Source organism: Cucumis melo, chromosome 3, assembly GCF_025177605.1.
Source record: "Cucumis melo cultivar AY chromosome 3, USDA_Cmelo_AY_1.0, whole genome shotgun sequence".
In the NCBI taxonomy this organism is placed as follows: Eukaryota; Viridiplantae; Streptophyta; class Magnoliopsida; order Cucurbitales; family Cucurbitaceae; genus Cucumis; species Cucumis melo.
In genome coordinates this window covers 1,013,150-1,033,275 of record NC_066859.1, presented here as the reverse complement: position 1 = coordinate 1,033,275, position 20,126 = coordinate 1,013,150, and the positions used below count along the sequence as shown (strand labels likewise).

The following is a 20,126-nucleotide window of genomic DNA, read 5'->3' as shown; positions in this document are numbered from 1 at the left end:
CATCTCCCAAATGAAATGAGAATTTCTATCGATATTGCATGGATTCTCTTCAAGACTTGTAGGATTGAGTGCCAATTCAAGTCCCCAGGACTTCATAGTCATCAAAACAGAATGATGATTCTCTTTTAGATGTTGATAAACAATTTATTCAGTCTAATATAACATCTCTCGACTTTAACTCTCCAGCTGTGAGCTAAAACTAATCCAGACAAAACAAAATAAACAATCAGACTTCAGTCAACCAGATGAAATTCTGTTCTAGCCTCCGAGTATTACATTAATAAATGAAGTTAAAATTACAAACTCTTACTATGTGCAAAAATCTATGAAGTCAACAGAATTCATTATCATACTACTCCATTCAACTAGGCGAATTATAGTCATCAACTCCAAGCAATACATTGGAAAGTGAAGATAAACTACAAACTATTACTATGTGCAAAATCCATGTAGTTAAGTCGTCAGAACTTAAGGTGGAGAATTACAAGGATACAAGATTTCCTCGTAGGAGCTTAAAGGGATGCATCACTTCCTGAAAGATTTGTTAGCACAACAGATCAAATAGCACTAGTAGTATTACACAGCTCTATTGCCTAGAAATTGGTGCCATCGGCATCGATGAAGACTGATTATAGAAATTACCATCTGGAGCCTGAAAATTCTGGTAAGAATTTGTTGGTATTGTAAAGGGAGACATCCCGGTCACTGGGGCACCTGCATTTGGATAGCCAGGCATTGCCAATGGTGGCAGTGATTGCGTCATACTGTAGCTGTAAGGTATCGGTATGCTACTTACTGACCCTGCATTCTGTGTGAACTGGGGCAGAGGGAACTGTGCAACGGGAGGTAATGGAGGCATGGGCGGGGGAGATGATGACGGAGGAGGTGGAGGGTCAGAAGGAGTGTATTGTTGACTGGTGGATGAAGTGTTATGTTGGAGAGACTCTGGGTGTGGGAAGGAAGAGACTGGTGGTCGCTGAGGATTGGGAGGCAACGCGTAAGGCAACTGGTCATTTTCAAGTTTTGGCCTCTTTTCAGACGGATAATCGCCTGGTAAATCTTTATTTGGATTTCCAATTACACCCTCTGATGCCAGCGAAGATAGGACGTAAGAGAGCATCTGTACCGAGGATGTTGACGCTGTGAGCTTTGCTGCCACTGCAGCAGCAGCTGACTTGCGGGGATCTTCCTCACTAGGCCCAGGTTTTGAAGGGAAAGGTACTGAGGCTGCATACATTACTGGCGCTGATTGTTCTCTCTCCCTTGGTACAAGGCTGTGAGGTGCTACTGAGGTCTGAGCATCTTTTGATCCCTCTTCAGTCATAGGTTGCACGTTTTCACCGTTTAAAAACTGCCGGCAGAGATTCTGAGTTTGTTCCGACTGGGAATGAGAAGCCTGTCAAAATACAAACATGTCAGAAGAGATAACAAAGTATTGTTTGAAACATGTCTCACAAAGCCATTAATTACGTTTCAGCTGGTAACAGAAATATTGTCCCCCCCTCCCCCCAACATCCACCTGAAGAAAAACCGACTCCCTTAAGTAACCATTTGGTCTTTTGTTCTTTATATGATTTTCAAATTTTCCAAGTAAAGTAGTTGAATTCTTATAGCCAAATTCCATATTCCAAAAACAGGTTTTCAAATGGTACTTCTAAAAAGTTGGTTTTTGAAAACATTGGTAGAATTTAGAAGACAAAATTTGTTAGTCTCTTTTCTTTATTTCAGTGAAAAACTTGTTTCAATAATGAAGCAAAATATTTAACATGATTGGGAAAACGTGTAGGCATATTAGGGTACATTCCACTCTAGTCCTCAAGCTTCCAACAGCACAAAAGGTAGATTTGCAATCGGTTCACTCCATAGTCCAGAGTCCAACCACTTCTATCAAAACATGCTGATATGTGATATCTGCAGCATGTCAATGGATTTTGCTCCTCAAAACACGTGTATCTCAGGATCCAGTCGCTGAGAAAATACCATTAGAATCTAACATAATTATAGAGGCCGTATACAGCACAAGTTTGTGAAAGGATTCAAAAGGTCTAAACCATGTCTCAAGAATCCTAAAATTCCTCTATCCAAGGAAAGAGGATCTAATCCATCCACATATCCAAAGAACTTCATCGTTGGCTCTATCTTTAGCCAATAACCCATAAAACACCAGACAGCCATGTGTGAATTTTGCTCATTGCACGCGTACTAAATTTGGTTGCCAAGAGAAGTCATGATATTAAATCTCATATAGATAGTCATGGAGACTTAAATCCATTTCCCACAAAGAATTTCCAGCAGGAGAAACCAACGTCTAGCAGCAAAATGGCAGTGCAGGAACTAAAAGCACATATCACAAGCATTTGAGAGTTGAACTAGCTCGGGATTTTCTTTTAGAGCTTTTCTGTCAATGTTGGGGATTCTATTTGTGCATGCATTGCACCGAAACCAAAAAACAAAAATACCTTTCATCGTGATTTTCCTTCCTATGTATGCTTAACAAAAGGTATCCACAGCTCCGTAAAAACTTACAAACTATTCAAGAAAAAGGGTTTGACAACGAAAGTCCCAGATTTGTGTCTAGTCTACTTTAGACGTCATCCCTTCAAAGATTGTGTTGAAATACAAAATAAACAAACAAAAAAACAATTTTTAATATATGTTCTTTACTCCAGATAATCTTATGATTGAAAATGGAATTAAAAAAAGAAAATAGAGTTACTTTAATGAAGCTTAGCTTGACACATATTCAAAGAGGGGAAGTCCCTTTTTTAGAAGAAATTGAAAATATGAATATACAAAGAGGGGATGAAGAAGTATCCCAGCGCCAAAAATGGAAACACAGAAGGGAGTGCCAAACGGCCAAAATATGAAGAAATAAAATTAAGCCGAATGGCCCCAAACCGATAAGTTGACGGTTCAATTGATTTGGTTCAGCAGTTCCCTATTTGCACTAAACCCAAACATGTTATCTTCATGTTGTTGGGCCCCAGCCTCGGGCCATTGAAATATAAATGGGTGCTGGAACTGGGCTGGCCGCGGAAAACCAACTCCATTGGTTTTAATTCACATGAAAAAAGAAGCATTCACAAGTGTCGACTCAGGACCTAGAAGTTACAAGAGCGCATATATAGCCATTTGGACTAGTAACATTATTAAATTATATATACACATATATTTTTTAAATAAATAATAAGTCTAAAGTATGTTCGGTCCAGCCTTGCCAAACCCAAAACCAACCAAATATAATTGGTTTTTCTTACACAAAAACCCAAACCAAAAATTGATTCCAACAGCAGTTTCAGTCAGCCTTGAGTTTTTTGGTTTCCCTTGACCACAAAGTAACTCTATAACCAGTAAAAGGAGAGATGTGTTTGCACCAAAAACTAGCCGTAAATACTTGATTTAATGCACTGTTTTCTCAAACAGGGGAAAAGACTCTGGCTTATCTTTCAAGCATACAGCTTTCTGTAAAACTTACAGAGTTGTTCCCCCGCATAATATTCATCAACTTGGGAAGGTAGATACAGGAACCCTGACTTGCTTTATATCAACTCACATATAATCAGTATGGTTCAAACGACACTAATCTGAAAAGCCTATCCATGGATTAAGTTCCTTGCATTGTTAAGGTTTGGTTGCATAAGCATTAAAAAAAAATTAATTTAAAACAAAAAAACAAAAAGAAAAACAAAACAATCAAGGTTTGGTTAAGCATGAACTTCAAAATGAAGAAGAATGACTAGGCATGAATTTCAACTTAAGGCTAGGAGGTTAGTTTCAGGTTAAAAATTAAACCAATCCCACAAAACCAATGGAGTTATCAGATTTGGTCAATCTGAACCAAGTAATTAGAAAAATAAAGAATCATTGGCCCCGTACTCCAAGACAATGAGAAGCAGAAATGCAAACCTGAAGTTGGTTCCGGACTTGCTCTAACTTGAATTCCTGCAAATAAATTTATTATTATTATTATTAAGAAAATCCAGATTTCCTTTGACCATGTCACTACTTTTTTTTTCCTAGAGGGATGCTAGCATACCTGTTCTTGAAGAGCCTCTCTCAGATGAGACACAAGGCTCGCCCTTGATGTTTCAATTGTTGTTAATTGTTCGATGCAGTCTCTCAAAATTGTATGATGTCCCCGCAAATCATCTGCAATTGAAGATCCACGGTATTGCCCTGGGTAGATAAATAGGAAGAATAACAACAAAATGCAAACAATCTTAAAGTTTAACAAAAACAAAAGCAGTGTGAAGAACGGGCATGAATACTATTAAACTACCAATTCACCCAAAAGCTTAAGCTAGTGGTTGAAGGTAAATTTAATTATATATCACTAACATTCCCCCTCACTTGCAGACTTAAAATATTTGAAATGCCCAACAAGTGGAAAGTGATTTTAATTGGGGAGGAAACGATAACACAGGGGTTTGAACACAGAATCTCCCTAGACCAACTGCTCTGATACCATATAATCTACCGATTTACCCAAAAGCTTAAGTTTGTGGTTGAAGACAAATTTAGTTATATATCACGAACAAATACAACAGGGCAACACATCTATTTCTAGAAATGTAGGGCATGGACATACTAGGATATGTTTTGTAGAAGAAAAAACAATAAGGGTGTGTATACTATAAAGTTTAAGGACAGACATAAATTTAGCATGAAAAAATTAAATGTGCTTGTTACAATAAGTAGCATGGATCCCGGCATCTAATTTGGGCAAAATACACTTTTAGTCTATGGGGTTGGAGTTTTTTTATTTTTGGTCCATGAGTTTCAATCAAGACATTTAGTTCCTAAAGTTTGGAAAATTGTTCTAACTTCTCTATGGTCCCTTGTTTAATTTGACTATTAGTGGATTAACAAGAAAGTGACGTGCGGTCAGAAATTTTGAATGAGTTCCAACTTTTTATTATTTTTATATTATTTCTATGGATTACATAGATTTTATCCCTTCTATCTTTCCTTCTCTCCTCATCTGTTTCTCTCCCCAACCTTCAGCTTTTCCCTTCATCTTCTCTAACGGTAAGGTTAAGGTTGCGACGTCATTGACAAAGGCAAGCAGATTGTGGACAAGATGGATGTTGTATCAGCAGAAACTACCAAAGCCACCAGGAGTGGCAACTCCGAGGAGGGCAACGAAGAAGACATAGTAACGAAGCAAATCGAATCAAATTTCTTAAACAATTTTCTAGGGTTGGTGGAGTTGATTTGGGGGAAAGCACCAATGCCCGAAATTTATTTGTTGGGATTGAAGGGATGTTGAGTTGGAACTTGGAAGAAAACACAAAAGAGCAATTGTAATGGACTGTGTTGGAAGAGAGCTGTTCGACGGTCAAATATGGAAGCACAAAGCATTAAATCAGACAAAAATAGATCCACAAAAGGTAGGAAACTTGGGAGAAAAAACCTCTAGTCTAGCAAAATAAGACCAGCCAACTAATTGCCAAAAACATAGTTACAAACCCCCACAGAGACGTTGAACTGAATACAAGACCAAGCCTCATACAGAGGTCTATCAAATCATCTGAAACTCCTATTGTTTCTCCAAAGCCCCACAACGATAACACGCTCCCCAGTTTGCAAAAAGAAAAAAAAGAACTCTCTACTCAGAAAGGAAAATGAAGCAAGAACTCCACAACCATATGTTTGCAGTCTCTAAGTCTAGCCAAGCTAACATCAACTCCTCCAAAAATCATCTCTACACTGAAAAAGTAAAGTCAAACTCCTAAAGAATGTGATCAATTTTCATTTTTGCTCCCCTACACAAGATGCAACAAATCAAATTGGGAAACCTTCTCAAAACCCTTTATTCCATGGATAACCAGTCAAACAAAAAACCTAACTTCCTTGGAAATTTTCACCTTTTTATTTTTTATTTTTTTAATATCCATAAGTGTCCTAATCAGCTTACGCACACCTCGACTAATCTCATAAGACAATCCACCTACCTACAACATTTGGGTGTCGAGGAAACTCGAAAGAAATTAACTCCTAGGTAAATTGCCTCCATGGATTGAACCCACGACCTCTTAGTCAGCTATTGAGACTGTCTCTCTTTTTACGAAATTTTCACCTTTCAAGATATGAAATCACTCAAAGGAAGGGGATTAGTTAAGAAAAGTATGAGAACCCTTCCAAAGGACTAGGTTCCAAATACGAATATCCTCTCTCTTTTCGGCCGCCATGAGACTCTCCAACCATAGATAGAAGATCAATCATGTCTAGTGGTTCCCATTTAGATAAAGAGCAATAAAGCCCCGATGAGAGGGAGAACGTGAACCGAAAATAGACCTCACCCAACAATTTTTCATAGAGAACAAACGAACTTACCAAGGAAATAAAGAGCAAAAAGGAATTAGGGGATTGGTAAGTGGTGATTGGTCTAGCTTCATCGGGGGCTTTATGAGGACAAGCAACTCATAGTTCTAAGTGGTTCTAGAAATGGAATTATTGGTTTTCTTTTTCTTTTTTTAATATCCGTAAGTGTCCAAGCTAACTTACATCTGGATCAACTTACGCGCACCTCGACTATCTCACAGAACAACCCCTGATCCTACACCATTTGGGTCTCAAGAAAACTCGTAGGAAACTAATTTCTAGGTAAGTGGCCACCATGGATTAAACCCTAGACCTCTTGGCAACTTATTGCGACTATGTCTCCTTTTTTCCACTAGGCCAACCTATTATGGTTAAGTGGGATTATTCGAATTGTTTCGAAATTATGGTCCATTTTTTAATCTAAAAGGAGGAGGAGATTGAGACTGGGGTAAAGTAAAGAGGGACAACAGGCTCAATGAAAATGACAAAATGGGAAAGACCACGAGTAGAAGGATAAAGAAGAGAATGGGAAAGAGGGGAGGCCAAGGAGAAAGGAGAAATGATAGATGGAAGAAAAATCAACGTAATCCATAGAAAATAATATAAAAGAAGTAAAAGTTGTCAACTATTCAAACCAGCAGTTCAACCTACCAAGTCACATTTTTGTTAGCCACCTAACGATCAAAATAACTGACGAACTGTTTAGAACTAATTTTAAAATCTCAAGGACTAAAGCATTCTTTTTGAAACCTCAAGAATCAAACAAACATACCTTAGAGACCAAGAATGCATGATGCTCTAATTTATTGGTCAGGTTAGATTTTAGGATAAGGATAAAAAAGATGATTGTTTGAACAATGGGCATGAAGTAATAACAAGGCCAAATGCTTTGATGTCCTTTTCAAATTCTCAATAAATTTTCCTAAGTTAGTGTGTTTGTGTGTACGCTACATGTCTAGACATGTCTGATGCATGCCCTTGATGTGTTAAAAATTGGAAAGGTTAAAAATAAAATTAAAAAAAAATTCACATATATGAGACGTGTCCGAAGTGTCTGGCCATATCCTTGCCTGTCATGTGTCTAACACGGGCATTGGAAAAACAAGAGTGTTTGTGCTTCCAAGAAAACAAGTGAATAAACAACTAACATGATTTATTTTTCAATTTTAAATTGCATGACAATGTAACGAGTTATGTAAGTAACTAATGGAAAATAGGTTTTTCTTTTAAACAGGAACCACGTGATATGTACAGTTAAATAAAGGTACCCAAGATAAGGGGCAAAAAATCCTTTGGAAGAAAATGTGAGAGTGATATTAATAGATATAAATAAATAAGTTCTTTCAACCCAACCAGCCAAACAAAGTGCTGAAACTGAAAATAAAGACCTTTTCCCAATGATTCACATGTTTGATTTCTCAGAAACCAAGAAAATAACATTTTTATTAAAAACAAAAAGGAACAACCCCTTTTTGTGGTTTGAGTCTGAAATCATCAGGTGGAGGTGGAGGCGGAGGTGGAGGTGGAGGGAGCAAAAAAAAAAACATAGCAGCAAGAGTTAATTAGTTCCCTAATTCCAGAATGAATTGTTCCCAAATCTTAAAAATTTTACACAAAGAGAGCTGATATAATACTAACCATGCAGAAAAAGTAATTGTAAGCCCATCACAACGTATAAATACCTGAATTGACATCAGCGCCAATTTCTTTGTCCAATTTCTCGAGATAGCTAATAGAATTCCTGCATTTGCTCAATACTGCATCTTCATCAATCTCCTTTCCATAAACAACTTGATAACCAGAAACTATTTTATCCAATGACACACTGGCGGATTGTTTCTGTTGAAAAAGAAAAATTGAGAATAGGTGATTTAATGGTCAGACTATTCATGAACATAACTCAAACATGATGAAAGAGCAATTATATCTTACCAGTTTACTGTTGAATGGCTTCCCATTACGATTACCAGTTTCCAAATGTTTTCCCATTATCTCTTCTTTAAGACTCTGTCCTCGAGATCCAAAAACTTTTCTTTCTTCCCAAATGCCAATCTATGAGTAAATTTAAAATAGGTATGTAAATAAAACAAATGATATCAGAGTCCAGATAAAACAATCAAAACTTTCCATTTTGACATATCAAGAACCACTAAATACAAAAAGAATGACATGGAAATTTGTGAAAATTTCAAAAAAATGTGAAGATTTGATCTTCATTTACAACTAACTTATTCCCAGATTGAAGAACCATATTCAATAGTTAGTTTAGTACTATGTTACACATTTGAGTTTAATAAGTAAAGGAACAATATTACATGTATGGGAAAGTTGGAATCGAGTATTCAACTTTTGTTGGAAGGAACAATTAATGGCCAAGAGATTAAATGGACGAGAGAATTGAGTATAAGTTAGCTACAAATAACAAAGAAAACGTGTACAAAAGTGGGGGAAGCCTCAGCCACGAGAAGGTTCCAGCTAGCAAAAGTAACAGAAATTGAGTTATGAAAGGAATTACTAAGCTTAAACCAGATAGCAAGAAAGGAGAGCAAAATTCTATCCTTGCCTCCAAAATTGTATGTTGTCCCTCAACTCAGAGGGCCAAACTATTAATAAAGTTGAGTAACAAAAGTTGGCTTACTTGAAAGCTTGATGAAGAAGGATCTTCTCAATATTTGTTGTCATCATTGTTGTTTGGTGAGATATTTGGATCAAGAGGAATAAGATTTTAAGAGAGATGAATAGATCAGGTGATGATGTTGGAAATGGGCCAATGGCTAAAATAAAAGGAAGATCGCAAAGAATCTTTTATCTAATAGACCAAATAAAATAGTTAATGACCAACAGTCATAAATAAGGGATGAAGGCATTGACATGAGATAGACTATTTTGTAGTCCTTTTATATTCAGTTTTGCTCAGCTCAAGGAGAGGGTAGAAAGGTTTTATTATCGATAGTAATATTTTCTTGTTCTTGAACAATCCTATCTACTTCCATAAATTGGAAATTGGTTGTATGAAATGGATTAAATCCACGAAAACAAATCATCTATTCTTTTTTAACGCAGGGAATAACATTCATCTTTCCTTAAGAATTCAATTCCAGAAAAAAAAAAGGTGCACCACAAGAACTTAGCCAGGGTGTCTGGGGAGAGTAAAAGATGGAATGTCTTTAATTTGAAAATGTAAGCATCTAAGAAACAATGTTAACGATATGCAAGAAATAAGAATGCAACTCTAAACAAACTTCGAGGTTCCCATAGTATAAGAGACTTGAATGCCAAGTATCCAATAAGATTTTCACCAAAGGAGGGACAGAAACATAGAAGAAGGAGGTTCAAGAAATTTTATGCACAGAATAAAAAAGTTGACAGCATAGTAAGCATAGATGTACCAGTCGTAGGGCAGCATTTCTTCCAAATTCGTCTCCATTTCCAATTACATCACGCAGTGCATCAGGTAAGACTTTCCAAAATTCACCAACAAACTCTGAGCCTTTTCTCCTACTGTTCTGCAAAATGTCATTAGCAAGATACAGATATGCCAACCTCTGCTCACGTGGAGAACAATGAAACTGCTTGTCCCATGTTTCTACAACTTGCTTGGCTTTGTTCATGTGAAATATGCACCAGTGGGATAAAGCTTAATCGTATTAAGGATGGTACTAATATACCAAACAGACAAAGTAATAAGACACACACCGAGGCATTCGGCACTTGCTAATACACTTTTAGTGCCTCACCTAGTGGCTAGTACCAATAACCTTATTCTCATCTTCTCATTTCATATATTTATAATGTCATAGAAGCATACCCGAAATGGACTGTTAGGCAGTACCACAGGTCCACAGTACTATACCATTATACTATATAATATATATATACAGAGACATAGAAATGAAGGTGGAACTGAGAGGGAAAAAAAACCACAATAAGTCCTAAAAGACAAACTGAGAACATACATCCAAAACCCATCTTGTAAAAGCAAACCAAAAGGAACATCAACAGGACAGTTAAATAAAGACACCAATGGTGGAGAGACGTAGAACTTCTCCTAAGGCATAAGATTAAATACAGACAGCCTGACTAATACACTAAGGAAACCTAATCAATTTCTAAATGTGTAACAACGAAAGTAATTCATTACAAATTCACAGGGTTACACACAACAACATTAAGCAAGCTCATGAAACACTGCCAAAGAAACAATGGGTGAAAAATACCTCAAAGAACTTAATACAGAATTCTTTCAACAAAACAAGAGAATTAAAGGCCAAAAGAAGAGAATAATAAAAAATATCAATAATAATAACTTGGTATAAATTTCAAAGAGGATACTCTCAATGCTCGCCTGTGAGTTGTTAAGCCTGGCTAGCTTGTCTACCAAAATTTGTGGATTGAACGTACCACCCATTGATTTGGATAATCTTTTTGAAATAAGGTAGAATATGCAGGCCAATCTGTGTAAGGATAAAATGTTCAATGAAAAGGGAACAAATGAAGTATATAATGTATGCATGTTCTTATCAAAAAAATATATATGATGTATGTTGTTTGCTTAGCTTTAGTATTTTGTAGCAGCAGTTTCTAATAAAGTAGATGTGTGATCTCAACATATTACTAAAACATAAAACATCACCTCAAATGTGATATTGACTGATAAGCAACTACTTGGTGTATTTCAAATTTTAAGAACGCAGCTCTGACATTTTTGGTGCAACTTATAGTTTTAGTTGTTAAAGTTAAAGTCAATAATGTAAGATAAACTGATGGACTCTACGTAACAGTATCCCAGTAATGCTTAGCGCCACCTTTGCCTACAATGAACGGTGTATTCCAAGCGAAGATGTAAAAGGGTGGGGGCGGAAAGATTGAAGCTATTTTGGTGCAACTTACAACTTTAGTTATTAAAAACGGAATTGTTGATGTAAGCATAAGATAAATTTCTGGATTATTTATATCAAGATCCCTGCGTGCACAGTGTCAGTGCCACCTTTTTCTAAAAAGAAACAAAGCATCAACTCCAAAAGGAAATGCAAAGGAATTTTGGGGGAAGGGAAGAACAATTGTTTGTGTTATCTAAACTTTGGCTTTTAGGAGAATATCTTATGAAAGTTCAGAGTCAATTTCTATTTTTTCAAAAGTTAAGCAAGCTCCTGACCATAAATGACTAAATTTTAGAATGCATATTTTAATCCACTGCAGTTAAACTAATTCCAGCCGCTTCTAATAATAAATAATCGTTCTTCTCTCCTACACAAACAGAAAATTCAGACCTCAAAAAACTAATAATGTAGCCGCAAGTCAAGATCTGCTTTTGGAAACTGCCCTTCACTCATCAGATGGAAAGATAAACAAAAACAAAAACAAAAACAAAAAAAATGCAAATAATCCACAAAAATAAAACAAAGCACTCGAAGGCAGATAGCTAAAAGAACAGGAAAAACTGCAAAACACTCGAAAGCAACAAAGTAAAAACGATCACGATATAAATTCCATCCTTCATAGAACTACAATTGCAGAGCTGAACAACATAGACAAAGTAGGAGAAGAAACAGAAGATACCTGGAAAAGGGAATGTGGGTTAGAGAGAAAGCAACTAAAAGGGGGCAAATTTAGGCCATTGGAGGCCTTTCTCCATAGGAATTACAGGGAATCGGTAAAAGGGTTTGCGAAAACAGAAAGAAAAAGGGCAATAGAAGGGAAATGGGGGGAAGTGGGAGAGTGTATGAAGAAGAAGATGAAAACCCAAGAAGGAGAAGCGGGGATTTTGGAATCAGGGGGTGGGTGGCTTAGGCAGATAAGATGGGCGGTGTGGTGTTAAGGAGAAGTCGCTACAGTTTGGGCCGCACCGCACGGGTGTGGGAACTAGAAAGTGGTAAGTGGAATGGAACTGATTTTGGCTTTGTGATTATGAATCGGGTCGGGATTTGGCGCCGCTATATGGGCGCGACAGGTCTTGTCTCGCGCCTCCTTTCCTCAACCTATTATGCTTACAATTCTGAATTTTCTTAATGTAAATAATAATAAGCATCGAGAATTCAGACCTATAATCGAATATAAGAAAACGTGTATCTGATTATTGGAAAAGTATTGGACTTGAAATTGAAAAAACTAAGATGGAATGCAATGGTCTCGTGTCTTTTCAGGTGTTATTAGTTGCAGTGGAAACTACTCAAAACAGGATTCACATTAAATTATAAAAGATAAATTATAAAAGAAAAATTGAAGGAGATAGCATACTTTAAATAATGGAATTGCGTTGCGTATCGTTCTAAAAAATACACAAAAATGTTGCAATGATTTTAAACTAAGCTACAAAAAATTCATAAAACTTAGGGGATTAAGTTAACAAAATTAAAATTAAAACTAAACAAAAAATGCGAAAAAAATATTGGACGAAAACAAAGGTTTTTAACTTAATTATTCATAGAAGAAAGATTATTACCATAAAGATTTTTATAAAACAAAGTTGTGAAGTAAATATTAGTTAGAGATAAAATAAGGTTGTTCTTTTTTTTATATATTTTCTAAGGTCAAGTAGACAAAAAACGTTGTCTTTAGTAAATACTTTCTATTAAATTTTTTTTAATTGTTCCATTTTTTGTGTGAGGCTAATTAATAGAAAAAAACTAAAGTTTTTTATTATTATTATTTTTAATGTAAAATTATTTAGAATAATTCTAAGCAAACATTTGAAAGGATAAACTGTTTCTCCTGCGTAGCCCTTTTAGATAGTATAGAATAGATATAGATAAGAAATGCATAAATCAAATAACTACACAAAAATGTCACGATCTAGATGCAGTTAATGTGAAATATCAATTAGGTAAGGAATAGAAATAACTAAAAACTCTTGATCCTTCCAAACTTTATGTGAGAGGGAGAGCACCAATACATTCTAATTATAGCAAAAAATAATGAGAGAAATAGACAACTCTCAACTTATCGCTTCTACTCTTAGTCACTTTAATAAAAAAAAAAGCGGGACTTTCAAAAAATCTAGGGTAACTTATTTCAAGAGATTGATGACTTCTAAGTAATTAGACTCAACCAAAATATTCTAACACATGGATGGAAGATTGATTCTCAATACCAAAGCATATAGGTCAAGTTTTACCTTCCTATCTCTAGAGATAACTTAATTTCTACCATATACAACCCAAGTGGTCTTGAAGCACTCAATCCAACCCATAGAATTATCGGCACGGTTCTAAGCCCCATCAATGTTCAACTTTCAAGAAGATTTATTAGGACAAATGCCCCTTTTTAGTTGTCTTATATAGTTTTAAATTTTCTTTCAAAAAATAGTTAATCTTTATTCTAAAATTTGACCAAGGATGTAAGTTTTAACTTTTAACCCTAAACGTTCAAAGTTGCTAATCATTTAAGTTTGGAAGTTAAATTAATAATGAAATTAAATGTTAGGTTTAAATGGATAAAGTTGAAAATTAGAGGTTAGAATTAATACAATCTTGAAGTTTAATTTAAATTGATGATAGGGTAAGTCTAAACTCACCTCTTTCACAAGTTTTCTTTTTTAAAAAAAAAAAAATAATAATAATAATAGTATAAGGTCCGTAACACATGCCAATATGTGAATTATGTTGCCTTTCTAAGTTTTGTCTTTAACCCTTTTAATTATTTTTTCTTCTATTTTAAATGTAGCTAATTAATTTATTAATTATATTGAATACAGTTAAATAATAAAAAAATTGTCAAAAATAGAAAAATAGATAAAATATTTGTACTTCTTGTAATGAATTTTTATAACATTTTAATACAACTAACTATTTAGTTAAAACAAATCGATCATTTGTTTAATTAAAATGTACATAAAAAATTGAAACTATTTACAAAAATATAGCTTAAAAAACAAAAACTTATATGAATTTCAGAAATTTTGATAGATTTGTTTTTTTGTTATATTTTGTAAGTTTCAATTTTTTTTACTATATTTAAAAATATCCCTATTTCAAATTCACAAATACAAAGTTTACAAAACAATTTCAAGTGATAGTTAACCATTTATATATTTACTTATTTATCTATCCATGATATCCATTAATTTGATTTCTTTAGGTTGGCTCTAGTATCTCGTTCGCATTGGGTTATGTTGTCAGTATATGGTGGCCTTGACCTCCAATTTGTTTCTCTTTAGTTGTGTTATTGCAAGTGAGTAAGAAATCTTATGTCGGTGCGGCCCCAATCTTAATGCACTTCAATGTTTAAATTAGAATTAGGAGTGACTAATTCAACTACCACGTAAAAACTATTTAATTAGGAGCAACTTATAAATTAGTTATATTTGGTACATACCCACAATTAAATGTGGTGGTACGATGTTTATGCACTCAAGGTAAAGTCCAACCTCGATTTGTTTTATTTTCCAATTATTGGTTTTTTTTTTTTTTTACAATTAGTTATGGACTTCGGGTGTTTTCCAATACCTTTAGCTTAGGCTTACACATATAATTTGGGGCTTGTCTTGATCAATCTATTAACATCTTATTTGATTGGTTTTCTAATTATCTTAGATGATTGGACTATAGATAATAATGATCAGTTGTTATGTATTTTAGTATCGTTATCTTTTTAATATTTTAAATGATTTGTGATTTAGTCAATGCGAACGAGAGATACAAACATAGAATATCTAAAGTATTGGTCAAAGATAATTATTTTAAATTGGTTTAATTAGGTTTAGATTGCCAATAAATAAATTATATATATATATAGAGAGAGAGAATAAACATATTGGGAATGTAATTTGGTGTGAGTTTCTTGTTGTTTAATTAAATTTCTTAAAACATGCTTTTACTTGTTGGGTTTTGTTTTTCTCTTTTCCTTTTATTCGGGTAAGTATAAACGTTTTATGTCATGATATGATTTTCAACTCTTTATATGGAATGCAATTAATACATCATTCCATTAAAGGATTTATTTATTGTTGTTTTTTTTTTCTAAAAGAATTTATATCAAATTTAAAATATATAACTTTATGAATAATAATTCCTTATAAGTTAACGTATATCGTTTTCATCTACAACTTTTTTAATAATTCCACTTTTGACATTTGTATAATACTATCGATGAGATGAGATATTTTAAAGACAACCACAAAGTCATCATTTTCAATTATACTTATCGTGTCCCTGTATAAAATTTTTAACTCTTCGCTAAAAGAGAAGGATTAAATTTTTGAATACAAGTTTTATGTTAGAATTTTGGTAAGATGAAAGTTTATTTTTGCACATGGTAAAGTTCTTAAATTTCTCATTTATTTCATCAACAATTAAAGCAACATGTTTGTTCTACATGCAACAATTAGGGAGGCGAGTATCGAGAATTACTTGCCATTGCAAAAAAAAAAAAAAAAAATATTTGAGTTTATTTATTTTTTTCCATCTACTAAAGAAATGTTTTGGTTTAGAAGCTTTCCTAATATGAATACATGAATGTAGGAGTAAAAATTAAACTAATTTGAGGCATCTCATTTGTTAACTCAACCAAGATCAAAGTTAACATCAAAATTTTTATAGTTTCAATCTTATATCTAATTTGTAGATTCATGAACTTACCAAATATTGCAATTGTATCAACTACGAGATCGTCAACATAATTTATTTTTTGCACTTTTAAAACTTGCAACGATCTAGTTACTATCGTAATACTATTAAAATCTAACCGAGGAGATTTCTACTTCTAAATACATAAAACCAATGAACTAACCCTATTTAAAAAATTAAAACACAAAGTTTACGTGATAAAATAATAAAATTTTCAAATTATTAACTAAATCCTTACAAATTTTAAAATAAAAGGTAAATAGATAGCTAAAAGTTAAAGGTAATCCGTTCATTTTTTCTTTGTTTCTATTACATTCTAGGTCATCGTATCAAATTTTGTTATGGAATGTTCGAGAATCACCCTCTCAAACTTAACTAAATTGTTACAAATAAATCTGCACAATCTTATAAGCTACTAATCCAGAGCCCTTAGATTGCACACAAACAAAGAATCCACAAATAGCCATTATACATATACATACGAAATCCCCAATTGGATTAGGTCAATGAATTAAACTATACATAATCGGAATTACAAACGAACAAATTAAAACAACACAAAACAACTGAAGAAACAAAACGAAGGATAATCGATGAAGCATTAATTTGAGGTTGAACAACATGTCTCGGCTTTCTCCAACAATATTTATTTGACAGAGTTGTTAGAATTAGCTTTATTACTTGGATGAATCTTCATTTTCCTCAACAGCCAGCTGGACCCTTGTTTCTTCGCATCGTAATTAGGGCTGGAATCGGTACTAGTACTGATCATCTTCTTCTTAGTATTCTCTCCTTCTTCTTCCTTCTTCAGTTTCTCGCGATTCATTTTCCCCATTACGTAGGCTTCGGCAAGAGAGTAGTTATTCATCATAGCTAACGATTAGGGCGTATGGAGATCAGAGAGGAATTGGGAAATTTTGAAATGGTTGAGAGGAAATTGGGGGGAATTTATAGAGAGAGGGGGGGGGGGGATTAATTATTAATGGAAATAGCTTGGAAGGGAAGTAAAATTGGGGAGAGAGGAAGAGGAAGAGGAAGAGGAAGAGGAGAGTGGTGAAAGGGAGGTTTGAAGCCCAATTTTGACTTTGGGTTTTGATTTGGGACTTGCTCACCAAGCAAAATTGCACAACGACAAGAGCCGCCTTGGCGCCTATTTCTTGGACCTATTACCTTTGAACTGAGAAAGAATATCAAACATTTTACAATTAGCATTTTCGATGTATTAGTATTCTCTCCGTTGTCCTATCATATCAAAATTACAATTACAAAAGCACCACCAACTTTGCTTGCCTTCTTATTCTTCTTGTATTTGTATTCATAAATGTCCTTGTTACCTAAATAGACTTATCAAGGATGATAAAGGGATGTATGAGCCTTTGTCTTTTTTGCTTAATGAATCGTTATTTCTCTTAAAAAAAAAAAAAAAAAAACTCTTTTTGGCCTCTCAGGGATTGGCTCGTTCTGCTTTTTGAAAATGGCGTTTTTTTAGACATAAAATTCAGATGCAATTAATAAAATGAACAACATACATGTGAACTGAGTTTTCTTGTTCTCTTACTCTCTCGCTCCCTTTTTTCTCTCATAGATTGCTCTCCTCTTTTTTGTTTGTTGAGCTTTTATGTTTTCTTTTAAACTTTGACATTAGTTCTCATACTGCAACACAAAATGAACAGAGGAGAGTTAGAGAAGACGCCCAAAATTGCTTGTGTGGACTCGCCAAAGCTACACCTAGGCATGGTTTTAGCCGAATTTGGCGATGGCAAAAAGTTACGGTCATCTCGGAGAAAGGAGAAAGAAATCCAAGGCAGGAGAAAAAGGAAAAATAACTAAGGGACCAAATATAAATTAGATCCAAAATTTAGGACCTTAAAAATATTTTTTCCAGTAATTTATTAGGCCTTTTGATATCAATTTGATTTATAGAGTTGGAGTGGTGTTTGAAGCAAGAAATGAGTTATTATAGTTTGATTAAAGTAGTTTGTGTTATTTTAGTTTGAGTTATAATAATATTTATTTAATATATAGACTATTTTAGTTTGATAAAGAAAATAGTAAACATTGTAGTAAATAATAACGATAAATGTCAAATAGTAAAAATTATAGCTAACAGTAAATATTGTAGCAAACTAATTTAATACTTTTAAATAGTATTTACCGTAACAAGAGGTGGTTATTATCGTCATAAATAATCTTTGTCCCAAAAAAACTCTATAGTCTTTAGAATTTAGAATTTATGTTTGTTTACTTAGTAATTAATTTAAATGTTTCATGAATAGAGATGAAAACTATATATAATATTATAAAGAAAATACGAATTTATAAACACAATTGTCAAAATGAAAAACTAAAATTTAAATAATTGTTTCTCCATTACAACAATTGTGAGGAGGTGGATCGAACATTCCATTTCTAAAATAGAAGCAATGTCAATTGTTGTCGATCTATGTTGGTCACCAATTCTTTTTTTTTTTTTTTTAAATTTCAAGTACTTAATACTTATTTTTCTTTCCAACATTAATTCTACCATTAATTAATTCAAACCTCATCATTTTCTTTCACAATTCTCAAGTGAAAAACAAGGTTGTTGGTAATGGAAAGACCATGGAGGGTGAAATGTGAAGTTTAATCAAAGTGTAATCACATTAATCTCCTTTTCATTGAACCTAACGGCTAGAATATTTTTTTTAATCATTCAAAACTAATTATAATAATATAAAAAATGTATAGAAAAGTGTAAAATTAAACAAAATAAATTGCGATTAAATACATGTATTTGAGTAATTTTGAGACATCAATAATGATGTTAGTAATTTTCAAATCTCTCCCAAAACGTACCGGCCAAGTTGGGTTGGCTTGATTGTGTGTTTTTTTTAATATCATTTATTTGTCAATAGTACGATATTTTTTTCGACATTTTGTGATTCCAAAAACGAACCAATCTATTTTATATAAAAATGAAAGTTGAACCTAATATACTCCTAAAGTTTTGGTTTTGAATATAATATCAATAAATATGTGATTTTGGAAAAAAGGTGAACAAATCAAGAGTACATACATATTATACATATACATACATTATACATTATATATTCTTACATTATACATTATACACAATTCTTTTGGTGTATTGGACTCACTTGAGTGAGTGTTTATGCACACGTGTCACTGTCCACGAGCACGTGAGAGTGGGCTTGACGGCCAAGCAAAACTCACGGTTTATAATAGAGTCCAAAATTTATTATATCATATATGTTATGAAATAAAAGATAATGAAACAAACAAAGAGAATAATAGAGAAGAGAGAGAGAAGAGAAGACAATTGAACTCAATTGTGGTGTGTATACAAATGATCTCTACAACCTCTATTTATAGGGTTGTGAGAATAATGGTAACAAAACCAAACATAAATAGGGGACAAGAAAGTTATGGATATTGATGGGGAGGTTATGAATGAATTTGTAACCTAAGGAGGTTATGGACATCTAATAATATTTGACTTTAATATTGAATATTCATAACACTCCCCCTTTAGATGTCCATATTATATAAAATAAATGTCTCGTTAAAACCTTACTAGGAAAAAACTCAGTGGGAAAAAATCCTAGTGAAGGAAAAAGAGTACATCATTTTATATACTTTAATAATTGCCTCATTAAAAACATTGCTAGGAAGACCCAATCGAAAAAACCAAAGTCAAGAAAAGAATGTAGTATTTTTACTTCCCCTCATGAGTACATCACTTGAATTCTCCGAGTTATCACATTTCAATATTGTGCTTAAGCTTTTCAAATGGCGGAGTTGGTAATTGCCTTTGTAAATAAGTCTGTCATGTTATCTTTTGAAGAATTTTGTTGAATATTGATGTCATCATTTGATGCTTTGTCTTCACATAAGAACATTATTGGCTAGTTTTGTACATCATCAATATCGCTGCATGATTTAAAGTAGTTGTTCTGATCTGCTTCATAAGCTGCGATAATATAGAAAAAAATTCTTCTATATGTATTGAGTAACTCGTGTAAGATCTAGCTCGCATGAGTTAGATAAATAACCTGTATATCTTCATAATCAACTAGATCACAATTAGATCTATTAGAATAAATTATTGTAAGTTAATAATTCTTAAATTAAACATAACATAGTTTAATTCTATTTCAATATTTTTGGAGAAATATTATTTTTATGTAACAAAATTACTAAAAATATTACAACAGATAGTGGATAAACTAGTAAAGATAC

The 20,126-nt window shown here is 33.5% G+C and overlaps 1 protein-coding gene across 2 annotated transcripts; it reads right to left on the bottom strand.

The window, feature by feature from the left end:
- Positions 1-232: 232 nt before the first annotated feature.
- On the bottom strand, positions 233-12,316 carry LOC103485437 (UPF0400 protein C337.03). 2 transcript variants are annotated; one of them, XM_008443030.3, is made up of 8 exons: positions 11,884-12,316; positions 10,657-10,778; positions 9,714-9,961; positions 8,257-8,376; positions 8,007-8,163; positions 4,037-4,149; positions 3,907-3,942; positions 233-1,396 (listed from the first exon to the last, which is right to left on the bottom strand). In XM_008443030.3, the coding sequence occupies exons 2-8, from the start codon at positions 10,730-10,732 to the stop codon at positions 587-589; spliced, it is 1,560 nt and encodes a 519-aa protein (XP_008441252.1). In that variant the 5' UTR covers positions 10,733-10,778; positions 11,884-12,316; the 3' UTR covers positions 233-586. The 2 variants fall into 2 exon arrangements, with proteins under 2 accessions (XP_008441252.1, XP_008441251.1); XM_008443029.3 differs by having other exon boundaries at positions 4,037-4,176; positions 11,884-12,315.
- Positions 12,317-20,126: the final 7,810 nt, after the last annotated feature.